At 44.8% G+C, this 18204-nt stretch overlaps 1 protein-coding gene across 2 annotated transcripts; it reads right to left on the bottom strand.

The window, feature by feature from the left end:
• Nucleotides 1-2115: 2115 nt before the first annotated feature.
• RCC1L (RCC1 like) lies at nt 2116-18179 on the bottom strand. Of its 2 annotated transcripts, XM_032707842.1 has the most exons (11): nt 17816-18179; nt 16508-16637; nt 13914-14042; nt 12994-13060; nt 11835-11886; nt 10147-10231; nt 8952-9133; nt 7572-7656; nt 6383-6556; nt 5019-5104; nt 2116-3483 (listed from the first exon to the last, which is right to left on the bottom strand). In XM_032707842.1, exons 1-11 carry the CDS (start codon nt 18107-18109, stop codon nt 3406-3408), a joined length of 1362 nt encoding a protein of 453 aa, XP_032563733.1. In that variant the 5' UTR covers nt 18110-18179; the 3' UTR covers nt 2116-3405. The 2 variants fall into 2 exon arrangements, with proteins under 2 accessions (XP_032563733.1, XP_032563734.1); XM_032707843.1 differs by lacking the exon at nt 6383-6556 and having other exon boundaries at nt 17816-18139.
• Nucleotides 18180-18204: the final 25 nt, after the last annotated feature.

Genomic DNA, 18204 nt, shown 5'->3' with positions numbered 1-18204 from the left:
GTCATTTGTTTTTGAAGGATCCTGCAGAGAAAAGAATCTGCTGTAATGCAACAAATGCCCAAGATAATCTTTGTCTTACAGGCACTCGTGTGTTTTATCCCCAGTTGGGCAGTTTGCTGACAAGATGAGCCCAGCCTTGCTGTGCTCACAAGGTGGCCCAGGGGCCATACTGGGGCCAGCTCTCCAGCAGGAAATTGCCAGCAGGATGGCAGGGTGTGGACAGGGCACTTGGGCTTGAACCTTTCATCCATCTCTCCTGCAGCTCCTTCAGCCCTCAGCCACTGCTGTGCTCGGAGCTGTACATGCACAGGGCTCTGTGCCCTTCTGCGCTATTTTAAGCTAAACATGCCGGCACGGTGCTGTTCAGAGGGTGAATTACTCATGTAATCAATGCCAAATCAAGTAGGTTATTCTAGATCTAATTTGAGCTGCTCCCAATGTGCATCCCTGGCCCCCACCCCCCTCGCTGCAGGTATATTTAGGAATGCAGGTGTATTTTGGGCTACTTTACCATACTTTGAAGGACAAAATTATACAAAGTTGCCTTGCAGTGCACACTGGTGGTGACCTGGGGTCACCCCAGCATGGCAGGGCCCCTCAATCCTGTGGGAGGAGCACAAGCCATGCAGGTTGGGCCTGCCTTCAACAGGTAAGGGGTGGCAGGGCAAAGAGGGTATTTTCATTTTCTGAGCCAAGACCGAGCCTATCAGCAATGCTGGCAGCACCTCTGGGAGAACACACTTTAGAAGGGGGAAAAACTGCTGCACAGCAGCAGCCTGGATAGTGTGAGAATCTGTGAGAGACAACCATGCAGACACCAAGGTCGGTGCAGGAAAGGGAGGAGAGAGAAAAACCAGGATTAAGGATGAGCCTGGGAAGAAAAGAGAGGTATGGGAAAGGCACTTTTAGATTTCTTCTTATTCCTCAGCAATAAAATAGTTTCTCCAACATGAATCTGTTGTGCTTATGATGGTAACGTGTAAGTGATGCCCTGTCCTTATCCCAACCCACATGCTTTCCTTTAGATCTTCTCCCTCTGTCCTGTTGATGCAGGGGAGATGGTAACAGAGCAGCTTGGGCAGCACCTGACCAAGGTCAAATTGCCCCCCTGCCACTGTAACCAAAACAAAGGTGAGTGCTGGTCTTGCTGAACTGCAGACCCAGTGCCACTAACCTGGTTCCCACCAAGCAGGGTCTAAGAATCCCACAGCCACTGTAATGAAAGCGCAAATGCCCCCACTGCATTAAGCCATAAAACACTTCTATTTAGGGCTCAAGACCTCACTGGCATTTCATCAACACGCAGAATTTTCAATTTATTGCACAGCAAGAGTGCTACACAACAAGGTATGACATGGTGCTAACTCATCCCAGCTCTGCAGAAGGTCCAGCCCCAAGGTGCATTGGGAAACAGCTGTGCATGAGAGCAGCCGAGAGCCCAGCACTAACCAGCCCTCCTCAACAGCAACATCCGTGATGGGAATTGTTTGTAACACCTTTCTTACAAGAGGTTTTCAATTTGTTTGCAATGCTTTAATAAGCCTCCTCATATTGAAAGGGCACAGCTACTTCCATGAGGCTAACAAGACATGCTTAGACAGCACAAGTTGCCCAAGTCGCATGTAGAATCAGGTATAAATTAAAGCTAACTAAATGAGAATTCACAGCAGTGAAGGTCTATCAATTTTACAGGAGCTTTCTGCTTGTTCTGCCTCAACCCACCCAGCAATATCTGTTTCACAGGAACGTCAGTAAGAACTGAGAGATGTGTCTCTATTTCTGTGTCCACTAGTTCACCTTTCCTGTATTTTATGAAAAGCCCTTCATCAAGGTAAAGTTTAAACCTTATTTCATCAAGGTAAAGTTTAAACCCTGAGTTTTGGTACAGATTTTCATCTAACGAAGCCAAAATGTGAGTATGTGGTGTCCCTGGGGCCATAGATGCAGTGCCTGACTACAACAGTATCACTTCTGCAGGTGTGAAGGTGGCTCAGCTGACAGAAGTTGTTTCCTCTCACATCACTGTGAACCAAAATGCTGAAGTTTAAATGCAGAGTGCAAGACCGAGAGGCTCATGTGTGAAGTCATGCTCAAGAATATTCCTATTACTACCAATAAAGACTTTATAATCACTTTATTTAAAACATATCAGCTTGGATTTTGACAAAATAATTTGCACAGTAGAAGTATCCCACAGAGAGAAAAGATAATTCTGCCTGATGTTTGGAGTGTTTCACAGGGGACAGTTTCCCATTCTTGGATGTGAAATTGGTAAGTGCCTGCTACAGGTACATACAGATGTTGCATCCTATTTCCATCACCTTACTGCTAAGAAGGTACCAAGGATTGAGGCTCTGCTTCTCACCCATTAAGACTCCTTCCCCTGCTAGGCAATCCTGAAAACCCAGGCTAACTGCAACTGAGAGCTGCCATACCTCTGAAAACAGAAAGAGTACAGGGACTCCCCCCAAAAAAATCAAAGACTGTGTTGTGTGATCAGCACAAGGAGACAAAAAGTACCTGAGGAGTAGTGAGCACTGCTGAGATCCATGCCTGAGCACCAAGTTGGCAGGTAACTGAGCAGGAACTTTGTTTCCAGCCTCCCTCCCATGATAGGCTAGATGGGCTTCTGTCACCATCTATCTGTCCTCCCACAGCCACAGCAGTGCAGACAGCCTGAGACTGATCTTTCCCTGCTGTCTTATTTAACAGTACTTTCCCCTGAAAACAGGTTCTTACTCTTCAGATGTGTTCCTCGGCTGTTCAGCCTTTAGTGCTGACACAGAAAGCCTGCAACAGCCCATGGGCACACCACTGCCTCTAGGCCACCACTCTGTATCCAGCTGTGCATCCAGTTTCCGCATGGGACAGCAGCCCAGGCACAGTGCAGCTGGGGGTGGCCACTCAGGACAGCTGTGATTGGGCTTCAAGAGCCAGCAAAACCTCTCTTCCACATAAAAAACAGCTATAAAAAAACCCCTTCCCCTCAAGAAATAGTTTGGCTCTGCTCAACACTGACACCCCAGAGCTGGTGACAGGGAGTGTCCATAAATCAATGTCCTATGCTGTAGATTTCATGCCATGCCAGCCTTCCTTGAGGGAGATGCTCTTCATCCTCAGGCACAGAGAGGCTCACCAGCTTGGGGCTGGGCCTCAGATTCTCAGGAGCTCATCATGAACCAGCCAGAACACTCTTTGCATTTCCACACTCCTCAAGGAATGTGCTTCCTTCCTGCAGCCAGGGCAGAGTGTTTCAACGATGCAGAGATGACAACACACCCAGGCACTGCTATGGCTGTCTCTGCTCACAATCACTTGGCTTCACAGAATGAGTCTTCCTTTCCAAGAAGCTCATCACCAAGTCCCCCCATCGCCCTGGCATGGTGCTGAGGCCCAGCAGCATTGCTAGGTAAAAGACTTGACCAAGCTTACCATATGATCAACTCCACATGCCACATCCACCACCTCACCGGGTACAGTCACCTGGATGAGATACATGAGAATGGGTTATTTATCAAGCTAGTACTTTGCACCTGATATATCCTATTTCTCAAGCTCTTCTGCTCAATATGCCAGCTAGTTTCACAGGGCCTTGTACCAATGGAAGCGCCAACTTGAAAACCCAGAAAGAACAAGATTCAGCACCAGGCATGCTTGGGCACTGAGCTGTGAAATACTCCTCTTTTTCCTCCACAGAAGCACATAAAGCTTTGGAAGGACAGGAGAGCTGGCTCACTAGCAGACCATGAGACTGTAGCCTCAGCCCATCTGTTCAGCAGCAAAAGCAGCATGACTGAACAGAGAGCAGGAAGAACATCTGCCCAAGCACCACAAGGATTTGCCTCTTCTCTCATCAGCAAGAACTGGAACAAGGCAAAGGCTCAACTCAGCCTAAGGCAGTTTGTGCTTTGACTAAGAGACCAACTCCTTACTCCTGAAATTACAGGCTCCTTCACTTTAAAGCTGACCTCAAACTTGAGGAAAGCAGAGGCTAAAAAAGCAAGTTTTTCCTTAGAGCTAAGAGAGAGGAGAGCTGGCCAATTCTTGGACAAGAGGAGGTCACAGACAAGGATCCCGGCACATTGCCATAGCACTGTGAGACAGGAGTTGGCTGTCTGAAGGAGCACAACCCCCAACATCCACACATAGGGAAACCTGGATGTGCCACGCTTGGAGAATTCAGAAATTCCACTCAGCCACAGCAATGTGATTTTAGGCAAATGTTCCAGAGCTGATCTGATTTTATTCATGTTTACAAGGAGGAAAAAACATATTACAGAAACACATCCACTGCAAGCTCAGACACATGAACAGGAACTCCAGAGTAGTTCCACTGATTGCCTACCTCCTCTCCTACCTGGCCTTCATGGAGACCAGGTACATCAGTTAGGCTGAACTCCAGAGCCAAGGACTCTTCTACATTCACTGAGTCTGGCTCTCAGAGCCATCTGAGGGAAGGGAGTAGAACTGGAAGTGCTATGCAACAGCTATGAAAACAGCTGAATAAGGATCTCCTACTGTAACCTCACAGTCAGTCCAGTGACCCACCATCACAGCTGGGAAGGAAGCCCACCACTATGCAGACCTGTAGCCACGACAGACTGAGCACCATGATCAAAATGTTCACCTAATTTAGATAAGTAATTTCTTCTGGGACAGATGACCAATACTGGCAGTTTTCTCTGCAGCACATACAAAAGTGAAGCACAGGTTAGAAGAGGAGGGAAGAGGCAGTAAGGGCAGCATGTAGATGATGGTGGACAGGAAGGAGATGAGAACTGTTCAGATGTGGTGGCACAGCACCAGATGCTGTTTCGGGATCTGAAATCGTTACTGGCATAGGAGAATAAAAGGATTACTGAATACCTCCATCCCTAAGCAGGCTACACAAGGACCTCTGGAAAACAGCACTTCTACAGTCATCTTAGACTTCCAGTTCTTTCAGAATTACTCAACAAAACCACACAAGAAAAACTAGCCAAAGAATATACTCTTGGCATTAATATCACAATCCTTACCCTCCACGGGAAATACTGGTCTTCCATTCTTCCAGTTCCCAGGCACCCTCTTAGATTCTTGCCCCATACAAACAGTTCTCCTCTGTCTATACAGGAGAAAAAAAAATAATAGAAAAGAACAGAGACATTAAAAAGGACAAATTCTATTTGTGATGTTGGTAAATGTGGCTACAGTGCTTCTGGGAGTATACAGGGTTATACAAGCAGTATGACAGCCACCAATTTACTTCAAGGTACAATAAATGTACTTGTCTTTGGGGAAAATGCCTAATGAGCAGGACAAGCAACAAGTTCTGTACACAAGTCTTTGTTTCCCCCTCTTACAGCTATTGCTTTAGCATTTTATTTGAAGAAAGAGCACAGCAGAAGAAATTCCAGGGAATCATTTGAGAAATGAATCATTTGTGCTGGAAGTCAGACAATTGGAACTGATCCATATCAGCTATAAGCAGAGCAAATCCAGTAAGCAAGACAGTGAGATCTGTCCCAAGCCATCACCTGGGGACTGCTTATTCAGCTGCCTGACAGAAGTGACCTTCTAACGACAGCTGGGGAAAAGCAAAAACTTGTGTTTAACAGAGTTAAAAGTTTTATGATCCTCAGGAAAATATGTAGATCTTGGAAGTGTTTGGATCAGCCCCACTGCAGAGACAACCAAAGCACAATCTATAAAGTATGTATAATTTAATCAAAACATGGTTTCTAATACTTCCTGAACACTAAGGGGAGCCCAGCTACAAGCACCCTGCAACAAGACTGACAGTGTCCCACACGCCGCTTGTCCCAAAGGACACAGCACCGGCACTGCAGTGCCCCTCCACAAACACTCGCTGTGGGTGTCTGTGCTGCTGCCCTCTGCTGCTTGATGTCAAATGACTCTCAAATTCCAAACCCTTCAAAAGCTGGGAACCCACACAGGGTGCACACAGCACAGTGTCATACCCTTTGCATATTAAATGTCCGGGTCTGCCCATATCGGGCTGTTAACTCAATTGTTCAGAAATGCCAAGAAACCCTGACATCCAGCTCCACTTAGACTCAGTTTTAATTTATAAATTCGTGCTGCTCCTAAAGTGCACAAATTCTGCACAGGGAAATGGGAAAACCTTCCAGGTTTCCTGTTTGAGAGAAGTTTTTTTGTTTGCTTTAGACAAATAACACTTTCTTAATTAATGCATAAGTTAGCACAGTATGTATGCCAGAAACCTGCTGCCTGCCCCCCCGCTGCATTCCAGTGTGCTTTCAGTTTCAAGAAAGATGGGTGCTTTTTTTGTGTTTTTCTTTTTTTTTCTTTTGGTTTGTCTTCTTTTCTGCCAATAACACAGCAATCTGACTTCCCCACAACAGGAGGATGAGAAACTTACTTGTAAGTGCTGCAAACTGGCTGAGTCCACAGCGAATATGAGCAACACAGATGTCCGAATTGAAGTCTGACCAGCCAAAAAGGCTGGGTGGGATCATCTCTGGCACTGCTGTCTCTATTAGGTTTGGTCCTTTCCCAAGAATTCCATATCCCCAGACAAAAATATTTCCTTCTTCTGTATTATAATAAGAACACATTCTGTAAGAAAGTCTGTGCTTGTGAAATTCATGCCACGACCAAGAGTTAATCAAAACCAAAGCAATATTTTCCTTTCTCCCAGACCAGTCTAACACCTTTTGATTATTTCAAATCTGCAAACAATGCATTCTCATCCAAATGCCTCAGTTTTTTCCTAAGATGTGTAAGCAGTCAAGCTTCCCAGGCAAAACTTTCATAGGGAAATAATGCCAAGACAGTGTGGGCTGGATAAAATACTTCAGCTTACTGACTGATGGGATAGAGGTTGAGGGTTTATTATCATGGCTTTCTCCTTTGAGGCATGCCCAAACCACCAGTAGGCTCATCACTCTGCCTGGCATTCTGCCTCAAGCTGGGTGCCTGAGAAAGTCAGCAGTTGGACAGTGTAAGACAGAGTAAGTTTCTAAGTCAGCTAGCTCTGTTCCCTTCACGCTAGAAGCTCGAATGTCTGGTCATCACGAGGACTCCATCATAAATATGAACATCTTCCTCAAGATAATCCTTCATAAAAGCAGTACAATCCCCTCCCTCATTCCTTCACTCAGCAACCCTCTAGCTGTGCTCCCCAGCCACTGACAATCCAAGGAACAGTCACTAAGAAACTGCTGCAGACTTTCACTGTTCTCAGAACTCTCTACTTTCTGTCCTAGTTTATCAAGATTTATAAACATGTCAGATTCATATGGAGTCTGAAGTGTGGCCTTACTTCCTCCCTATATCCGCACTCATCAAAGGCCACACACGGCCCATGTGACAGGCAACAGCAGCCATACTCTTGTTCTAGTCTGCAGAAGCTCTCAAAACAGCACACGCTGGAAGCAATGCTCTGTACTAGTGAAAACAACTCCTCTAGTACGTTCTTAAATCACAGCTCTCCTCGTCATGGACAGTACTTACCTATTTCCAGAAAACAACATGCTTGTTCCACGATGTTACAATTCACCTACTGCATGGCCTTGCACTAAAGTGAATGATCCTAGAAGTGAACTCACCTGTTAGCACAGCATTGCCAGTCCCTCCACAGGCAGCCTCCTTTATCTTCCCAATCTTGAATGGCAAATGTCTGGGAACATTCACCTGTATGAGATTGCAGAGGAGTTGTCAGACACAAGGTAAACTGCAAACACATTTTAACTTATTCTCCGGTTCTGGTTACAGCTTACATACACTGGATTCCTGACATAACTTTATTGCCTGAATAACAGAGTAAGTGCAAGTCCAAAAATTTAAAAAAAAACCTACATGAAATTCATTAAGGTGAGGACAAGGTGGAAAAGGTTACCCACTAAAAAGCTTATATGAAAGACAACAAGGCTAGAAATGCCTAATGTCTGCTTCTATCCCTTGGTTCTCCAAGTCAGACACAACAGGGAAGTCAATACGTAAACATTTTTGCAAGTTTTCACGATGGACTAGATCACTAAAATTTGGTTTGCAGTGGCATTTTTGAACATTATGAAGAAAAATCACTAGAAGAAAATTGCACTTATTTGGTACAGTCCAACACAACAGAAACATACACAGCTTGACACATGTAAAGAGCAATCTGATTTCACAGTTCTGCTATTCCACAATTTGGACTTCATCTATACTGTAGCTAAGACTCTCGTTTTTGCCATTCATCCATTTCAGACCCGTCTGACCTCCATCGAGCACCCAGCCAGGAAAACTACTACACAGCATAACTGTTTTCAGGCATTACAGGTCTCAGGATTTAGCCCTACATTAAGGATACATCAGCAGAGGCATGGGAAACAAAGGTTTCTAAAATTTTGCTAAAGCCATTCTAATGCAACTGTCTGCTCTTAGCCTTCTGCCAAGAGTAGCTTGAGTATTAAGTAATTCCCTCACTCCACTTCCTAAACTAACTGTAAGATGAGACCATCTGCCTAATGAGTTCAGTACTACAATGCCTAGTGTGAAGTCAGCGTTGTATTTTTGTCCCATGTAAGTATGCTGCAAAAAAGCTTTTATCTGTGAGACACTGGAATTTGTTTAAGACTCAGTTATAAACCTACTAAGGACGTCCATTCGAAATTCTAGATTAGCCAGCCAAAAGACTAATTCCTGTCCTGAAACTCGCAAAAGCACTTGAGCTGGGTCTCATGGAGTTCTTAGACTAACAAACTGGGGTGAGGAGACAGAAGCCTTTGCCTATTAAAGCTGGGAAACATACTGCCCTAAAACTATACAAACATGTCAGATAAGTTGGTTTTATAAGCATAGGTAAAAGCAGTCTGTTAGTAGTATTAGTTTATATCAATTTACACTGCTGTCAGAAGGACCCAGAGCAGGGATAAGTGCATCATCTTTAACTCTGTGCACAGCAGCTGAATTGAAACATGTAAAAACACACTCCCAGGCCAACTGACCTGTGTGGTTTCTGTGACAGATGCCAACTGCAAGTATTCTGAATTGCCCCAACCAAAGACATCTCCTTCATCTGAAACAGCCAGACAACAGTCCCCATAGGAAGAGACCTGGATAATGTTTACTCCAGCAATGTCACCACGTAGCTTAGTAGGAACACTGGTGATGTTGTAGTGTCCAAGACCTGAAAGAAAAAAAGTTGAGAGATGATGAAGAATTTTTTCCAGATGCACTTTTAACGCCTGCATAGGACCATTTTGTCATGTAACAAAATCAGGCATCCTCCAAAAGACATCTTTCTGTCCATACTGCTTAGCTTCAATGAACAAGCAGCCATAAACACCACTTCCAGTAGCCAAAACTACCTCTCTGGAGTACACAACAACTTTATACGATCACACCTGGAAAACAGTCTCATCTCTCTTGTCTGCATGGACCAAAGTGTTTGAAGAACAGCAACAAAGCCAGGCAGATATCCTGAAAGAGATGAAGTTTCACAAGCTGGCTGCATCCTGTCTTCTGCAAGGAGAGCCATGAGTGACAGCACACTGCAACCAGTTAGATAACAGCAAGGGAAGTGGCAAAAGAGGCTGGGAAGCAAATGCTTTACATGACAAATTGCTGCCTGGAAAAGAGACCAGAATGTAGATGACAGAAAAATGGGCTACAGCATATTGGCACAAAAAAACATGGGAGGAACACAGCTTTGGGAGCAGCAGGACTAAACAGCAGGAATGAATGTGAGGAAGTTCTCTGACAGCAAAAGCCACCAGAAAAAGTGCCTGCCCAAAGATCCCATGCTAAGATATCAGAGGCTGCCAAAGAGCTTAGTCAGTTCAAAAGAGCAAGAAGCAAAACATCCTGAAACGAGAATCAGGAAGGCAAAGCCTGCACAGAACTGGGGAGCTAAGCTGCCCATGTCACTTCCACATCCCCTCAGAAGCTTTCAACAGCACACATTCTCCTCAGACTGCATGCTTGGATTGCCTTGCATGGAACCCTAAAGCTCCTCCAAAAATGAATTGGATTGTCTCAGTTTGGTTATACAAGAGTACCAAGAACATCTGCGCACAGCTGGAAACATACCAGCCCCTTTCTGTCCACACATGCATGACAAATACATATCATAAGCTGTGAATTATGACAACTTGCTATATTCATCAATTCCCTGAAAAGCAAGCTGAGCTGAGCTCCTACCTGTTTGTCCATCAGCTCCCCATCCACATGCATAGACTGAACCTTTCTTGGTTCTAAACAGACTGTGGTCCTGCCCACACACTACCTGCACACAAACAAAAAGTCAGAGCTGGTCAGGAAAGGTCATGTGTTCAGACTCAATGTAATGAAGCATTACTGGCAGATAAACTGAGCCTCTACAATGCTCATCACTTCAGATTTTGACCTTTCTCTCCTGATCAAATGGCTCTACAGATGGGGAAGACCAAGAACAGCAGGACACAACACTGAACAGCAAGATACAACGCCAAAACTAGCAGCATATTTTTGATGCAAAGTGATGTTTCAGTTGATTTGTTCTGAAATCCAACAGGGAAAGAAAGCTCAATTCAGCAGTACAACACAATAAAACAGCAAAGGGTAAATAAGAGCTCTCCTTTCCCAGAGTGCTAACGACATGGCTCTTGATGCCAGCTACAAACTGCTATTGATTCCTTGCCATGTAAGTGCTCTAGGCACACAGCTGTTCTCAAATCTACATTTATGTTGAACTAGCAATCATGTCTGCCACAGGCTTGGCATGAATTAAAGCCAAGCAAAAAGTTCAAAAGCAGACATTAAAAATTAGCCAAAGATTAAAGGGATTTAATCAACAAGATAAGAGAGGCACTAACAATCTCAAGCACATAACTGCTGTTATCAAAGTACAAACAGGTACCAAGTATTCAACCCCCTCGAAAAAATAAAACCATGAAAAGTCCAAACAGAAGTTTACCAGCCTAATTCAAAACATTTTCAGGTTGTACCATGCCACAGTCTCATCAGGTAAACCTAACTGAATGACCCTTCCTTGAAACAAGAGCAATGTTTGCCCACAGAGTATGTCTACAGGGGCACAGATATACTAACAAACTGTTCCTGGGAATACTGCAGCCATGGCAGGCATAGTGGCATTTCTGCTGCTCTGCAGTCCCTTGCTCTCCAGGGCACCTGCCCTAGAGAAATGCTGGCTAGTCTAAGTGATGGTCTCACAGCTCACTTTTGAAAAGGGAAAGACAAAATTCAAACTAAAACAACTCCCAAGCAAGATAAAATTGACAAGGGGAACAAGAAATCAGGACAGGAAGAGATGAGGTGTCAGAATGACCTCCCTATACTGGCAAGCCCAGAAATGGACACTGTACTTCAACAATGCTGAGCAAAAGGGAAGAACCACCTCCCTTGACCTGCAGGTAACACTCCTCCTAAAGCAGCCCAGGGCATCATTTGCCTTCTCTGCACACTGCCAGATCATGGTCAACATGGTGCCCACTAGAACCCCTAGGGCCTTTTCCTCACAGCCAGTCACCCCCAGCACACAGTGATGTCTGGGGCTGCTCCTACCCAGCGGCAGGACCTGGCCCTTCCCCTTGCTGAACTTGATAAGGTTCACATAGGCCCATTTCTCCAGCCTCTGGATGGCAGCACCATCCTCTGGTTTATCAGCCACTCCTCACAGTTTATGCCATCTGTTAACCTGCTAAGTGTATAAGTGTACACTCAGTGATCCAGACCACTAGTGAAAAAGTAAACAGGATGGACCCAGTACTGACCCCTGGGATACAGCACTCCTCACCACCGGTTTCAACTTGGCTTCATGCCAATGACTGCCACCCTCTGAGCTCAGCTTTCAATCCACCTTCAGAACTGAGTTCTGATGATCCTCTTACCTGGACAACTCTGCTGTCAAACTCCTTCAGCTGATGAATGAGATAGCTTTCACTAGACACCAAACAACCACCGAGAAGAAAAAAGACAACATAGAAGACTTCAGAGGACTGCAACTGAAAAAAGCAAAGGTAAACCTGCCTTTACTGAAAGCCACTTTATTATTACAAGAAGAGATTTGTCCACATGTAGTTCCACATGCAAAATAACTGCATGAAGAAGGAACATAATTTTACATTCTCTTCTTTAAGAAATTAAGAACTGTCACTTTTTAAATATAACTTTTCATGAGAATTAGGGGTAGGAGCAATCCTCAAAGATGGTCCCTAGTCTAGAATGAGCACAGACACTACATAATACTGCAGCACCTATATAAACACTACACTTAACTAGGGATTAACCAAATATTCCAGAGCCAGTGTAGTGCTAACATCCCTGTCATTCTTTCACAATACCAGGAATTATGAACAATCCAATGACTGACTTGCAGTATCAAGGTTAACAAAAGCTACCTAATTTTTTTTACAGCTATTTTCTCAAACTCTACACTCCAAGTGCTGTGGATCACAGAGAGAGCAATGAGCAAGATTTCTTGTAGGTCCTGCCAGGGAATCAGAAACTTCCACTTACACATTCCCACTATCCACTTGCTCACTGCTATCTTACAGAGCATTTTGAGCATATGCTTTGGTGTGGTCCACAAAAAACCCTGTGAAGGAAAAGCACTACAGATTCAGAGGCAGTTACAATAGAGATTCAACAAAAGCACATCTCTTTCATAACTAAATGGCATTTCTAACACCCTCAGGAATTGCATGTGGGCTCTGAGCGGTTAAAGGGAGAAAGCTCAACTACTAACACCAATTACTTCAAGCAATTTATGAAGGCTGAGTTTCCTTTCTACGCCCTGTGAGAACTGTCCCATGCTGACCATCCTTTTGTCTTTTGTGAATGTGGTCAGCAGAACATTAGTGTCCAGTCTAAGTTCAAAGCCAGGCCACTTGTATGATGCCTGCAGCACCAAAAGCCTGTTCTCAGCCTCCTTAATCTTAAATGGCATGCCTATACTACCACTTTTCCCACCTTAGGCCTTTCTGCGGAGTTGTTTTCATGCAATTATGTTTTTAACATTAAGAAAGTTCAGGATCTTTAAATTCTCACCTGTAAATTTCATCTTCAATAACCTTCCGGCCACACTGTCCATAAGAATTGTTTCCCATTGTGAAAACTGAAAAACAGTGATAAAATGCATTAGTTTTATTACTGTCCAATCCCCTGAAAGCCTCTTTTCAGGTCCACAAAATATTTTCATGCCATTCTCAGTCTGAAAGGGAGAGCACTGTAACAGAAAAATGGCATAAGCTTTCTTCAAAGCAAGTCCACTTTAATTTAAGTGACCGAATCCATTTTCATCAACAAAATCCAGCAATATTGTTGCAGGCACAGCAGCGGTACCTGGAGCCCATTCATTGGCTGTTTGTCAGGAATTGCCTGGTTCATCCTGCGTTGTCAAGGAGACTCAGAAATAGATCAGCGTTCCCACTGGAGCGGTAAATCAACCAACCAACCAGCTCACCCACTGAGAAGCTGCACTGAATCGCCTGGCGCAGCACTGAAGCCACTGCACCACAGAATTCCCAAAGACATGGAGAGATAATTCGCAAACAGGATCTTCTCTATAAAAGGCTATTAATTAATTAATTGCTTGTATTAATGCAGCACTCCAGAGCTCCAAGGGGAAAGTAACACAGGAGTATTGGCATAGTCACCCAAAGCTGCATTCAAAAAATGTCTGAGTGAACTGACAAACAGGCTGCACTTCAGCCAGGCCTCGGGCAAGATAAACAAACCTCAGAGTGAAAAAGCTCCCAACACATTTACAGTTTGAGCCAAGCAGAGCTCACATTTCTCCCTTGCAGCAGCAATCCCACAAAGGCCAACAGCTGCCTATATTCCATTTACAGTGCAGACAGCCCACCTGGGATCGGTCTAGTTCTAAAGGACAGAAATCAATTTTTTTTTGAGCTCTTAATAAAAGCATAGTCAGGCATCCCTTGTCCACAGTACAAATGACATTATACCTCCTTCACTATCTGTCAGGACCAGGGAATGGGCTCTCCCACAGGACACCTGCAAGACTCGAGTCTGCTGCGGCTTCTCCAGCGGTAGTGGAATTGGAGATGGTTCCAAGACATATTCATAGCCCTTAGCTTAATGAAGACAGAAAAATGTTAAGTCAGTAGCTTCCATAAAGTAAATTTAGCATATATTTGCTGATTCTGTTGTACATTCACATACTCACTTCTCCTTTGTTACAAAAGCAGATACATTTTAGAAAGCCAAGACAGAGGCTGACAGAAATTTATTGCAGAGAAAGAGAGAAGGTAAAAGCCATGGTGAAGGCTCAAGCCAATATCACTGCCTAATCAAAGGTCCACCACACCTAAAGGCTGAATTAAGGCTTCAGGTGGCAGAATTGAGAAACTGAGGCTTTCAGCCGTATGTTCAACCACTTTGATGAATAAGGCTGGATTACCAGAACTTAACACCAGGTACAAACTAAGTACTGTGTGAAAATGGGGATATTGCAAACAAGATAAAAGAGCAAGAATCACAAACAACAAAAAAATCAGGAAAGGTGAACAAAAAAATCTTAGGGCTTTATATTTAAAGAACAGTAGATTAAAGGCTCTTTCAGAAAAAAGGAATGCAGGAAAGACTAGCTAGGCTAGCTCAATAGGGAATAAGAGATCAAACATTTATGAAAGAAAATGACATACTGTACTTGAAAAAGATTTAGTAACTTGAAGAATATGTAATCAGTTATAGTCATTGGGGGGGGAGCAAAAAAGAACAGCAAAACATAAATCAGTACTAGGGAAAAGGTTAAGGGGAGATAAAAAGCTTTGATATCAAAGAAAGTCACTGTAACAAGTGAAATCAAATCCCAGAGGACTCAAAGAAATATTTTGCTCACATGCAGCAGTGCTTTAACTGGTTCTCACTGTCTTCAATAAAAATAATAATTAAAAAAAACCCTAGAAAATCTACACAAGCCCTTTTGCAGTAAGACACTACTGGATGTGAGGACAGGCAGGCACTGGATGTGACAACAGGATGTTTGTGAATGGCGGGTGCCTGCCATGCAATAGAGCAGGAGCTGAAAGGCAGCCAAGTCTCTGTCTAAAGACACGTGGAAGTCACAAAGCAAAAAAATCTTTTCCTCTCTCTCTGTTCCTTCCAGCAGTGCAACACAGGCTATTAGGATCTGTGGTAATCACTGATGGCTGAGGGATTTTGAAGAATAGAGGCAATGAGGTGGCTAAGGAAGAGGAGGATAAGAATGAAATATTAGTAGTTCAGATACAACCATCTAAAAGTCAGACACAAATTCCCCTGGAAATAAAGCATCTACAGAGACAGTGTTGGAACCAGTGGGTAACAAAGTAAGTTTGTAAAACAGTAATGAGCAGCACATCCCAAAAGAAAGCTCGTCGGAGGGAAGTAAGGAGCAGTAGCAATCCCACTGTTGAATTCCCACTTTCAACAGATCCTGCCAAACACTCTTACTTAGCAGGGCTTGAACTGCAAAACTAGTTAACCTATTTCTGGATTCTCTGGCAAAAATAATCTCCAGGTCAGATGACAGGCAAGATAACCACAAGACACACCTGAGACATCAGCACGTGCAGAACGAAGACACAGCAAGAGCTGAAACCCTTAAAAGCAGAAGTCAGGAGAGGCTTTTCCAGCCCCTGCATTTTTCCGCTGCTGTTTAAGCTCACACTTGCTGTGCATACACACTGCTGGGGATCTATCCAGCGGGCCAGCACAAAGCAGCAAACCTCAGCATGCTGCACTGTAGCTGCAATTTACTTTGCTTCTCCAAAGACTTTTAAGATTTTGCCCATATCAGATGCATTACACTCTTATACATTATAAAAACTGCTTTTAACATGATTTTCCTCGACTGTTTATGGAGGAATGTCTTCAGAGACAGCCATTTTATGATGAAAGTTTGTGTTTCTCCTATTTGCCTTTGGTGAAAAGTGTCCATTTTCTGCACAGAAATCATCATCTTAAATGGTTTGAGAGCCTGGAATAAGACAGAATGACTGAATAATGTGGTTTTCCTTCAAAATCCAACTTGCTATTAAAATAATTTAAAAAAACGCCCTACAGCTTCACAAACAAAACAACCGAAAAAAACGCAACCAACCAAATGACTATAAAAAGAGCTCTGTGGGAAAGGAATTTAGTTTAGAAGTGCATAGGCAACAGAAGTGAGCAAACCACCCTGCCAAAATCGATTAATTAACTAGCCCCTAATATTGTCTACTCTCAAACTATAGATTCAAAGCCACACCTTAACCAACATCCACATTTTCCAGAATAAATAGTTCCATTCCCGCCTGGATGTAACTAAACTCTGTAAGTGCAGTATATAGAACAGAGGCACATCTTGACCAAGTACAAAGCACAGAAAAACACAGTTAAGTTCAAGAAAAAGATCTCTTTAAAAAAACCAACAAGCCCAGCCTGGCACTGCATCAAAGCCTCCTGATATTTTTCACACCTTCAAACTGAAGTTTCCTGTACCACAGGTATCCTGCAGTGCCCTCTTGTGCCCCCCCCCTCCCCACCCCGTAAATCTTTAAAACACTTCAATCCTTACTTTGATCTCTTCTGCTCCTCTGGAATCCAAGCTGGGAATCTTTGTTGAGCCCCATACCCCACACTTTGGTGATGTCCGTGGTATTAGAGGCCAGCAGCGTGAATCCATAACCACAGGCAGCAGAGGATATCTTTAAAGACAGACAAAACCCACACCATTCAGTTAGCAATTGTGGCTTAGAAAAGCAAGTTTCACCCCACGCTATTTGTTCATCAGCATTCATCCCTCATTAAGCTACATCCATATACAGCCCAAATTCAAGACAAGTACAATTTTGCAAAAATTATCAGAAACATTCTTGTGTGATAAGCACAATGGCGCAAATTCAAGTCCAATTTTTTTGCCTTTTTGTTTTCATGTGCATACATCTTTATTTTTATATTATTTTGGCCTCATTCAAACACAACAGGAAGACCTGTCTGCTGACCTGCATCAGCAGATTACAAAAAAAACCCAATCAAGCAAAAAGATATTAAAAGAATAACACTGCCATTTTATTCCTTTTGCCAAAAAAAGCCCAGGACAAAAGCCATGTGAGGAGCAACTGAGGTCACTTGGTTTGTTCAGCCTGGAGGAGAATGAGGTCAGACCTCATCGGGGTCTGCAGGTTCCTCATGAGGGGCAGCATGGATCTCTCCTCTGTGTGAGCAGTGACAAGACCCGAGGGAACTGCTGGAGCTGTGTCAGGGCAGGGTTAGGCTGGATATCAGGAAAAGGTTCTTCCCGCAGAGAGTGGTCGGGCACTGAACAGGCTCCTCAGGGCAACGCTCATGGCACCAAGACAGCTCCAGGAGTGTTTGGACAACGCTCTCGGGTGCGTGGTGGGATTGTTGGGATGTCTGTGCAGGACCGGCAGTTGGAGTCGATGATCCATGTGGGTTCCTTCCAGCTCAAGATATTCTATGAATGTTCTGATCTTCTCTGCACTGAACAGCAGAGCACAACGAGTGAAACATGTAGGCAAAAGAGTAATATTTTCAAGACAAGCTTCCTATTTGTCGTGTGGGAGGAGCCACGGAGCCACTGGAGGCGAGGCGCGTTTTCTCTGGCAAATGTTCTTCCCACCCTGGTTCTCTTATGCCTCTGACAAAACTACAGATATATACTTTCCAACCTGTATGCTGCTGCAGTTATACCAATAATCATCCCGAGTAACACTGTTATATCGACAAAAAACTGTGAATCACGGCAAAGCCCTTAAACCCGATCCCGCAGCGCCGTTCTCGCTGGGCAGAGCCCTGACCAGGCTCCGGTGGGAAGGGGGGAGGGGGGGGGGTGGAAACGGCGGCCTCGCCGGGCCGGGCCCACCTTCTCCTCCGTCTCCAGGCGGTACGGCGTGGGTTGGATACGCCGCGGCTTCTTCCAGCCCGCGTCAGGCTTCACAAAGCTGGGGACGCCCAGGGCGCCCGAGTAGCTGAAGCCCCACACGAACACGCGGTCCCTGCGCCTGGCCGCCTTCCCCGTGTACTGGAACACTGGGGCGGCCTCTTCGGCCTCCCGCAACTGGCGGGTGCTCGGCGGCCCCGCTGCCCCGCCCAGGCCCCTGCAGTGGAACGGCCGCGCCGGCCCCGCCGTCCTGAGCGCCCTCAGCACCCCCGCCATGGCCGCGCTCAGAACGCCGCCATTTTTCCGCTCCCCCGCGCGCGGTCACCACCCCTGCGCGCACACGCCCCGCCGCGGTGGCGCGGCGCGCTCGT

The sequence above is a fragment of the Chiroxiphia lanceolata genome, chromosome 20 (genome assembly GCF_009829145.1).
Source record: "Chiroxiphia lanceolata isolate bChiLan1 chromosome 20, bChiLan1.pri, whole genome shotgun sequence".
In the NCBI taxonomy this organism is placed as follows: domain Eukaryota; kingdom Metazoa; phylum Chordata; class Aves; order Passeriformes; family Pipridae; genus Chiroxiphia; species Chiroxiphia lanceolata.
The sequence above is the reverse complement of the archived record's forward strand: the minus strand, read 5'-3'. Positions and strand labels throughout refer to the sequence as shown.

What these genes read in the sequence shown, in the direction of transcription:
- RCC1L (XM_032707842.1), bottom strand. Translation starts at nt 18,109, where the DNA reads ATGGCGGGGGTGCTGAGGGCGCTCAGGACGGCGGGGCCGGCGCGGCCG. An exon ending in TTGACAGCAGAGTTGTCCAG is followed by an intron (nt 10,232 to 11,834) that starts GTAAGAGGATCA and finishes GTTTGTGTGCAG; the next exon opens with GTAGTGTGTGGGCAGGACCA. An exon ending in ACCAGTATTTCCCGTGGAGG is followed by an intron (nt 3,484 to 5,018) that starts GTAAGGATTGTG and finishes TATCTCATCCAG; the next exon opens with GTGACTGTACCCGGTGAGGT.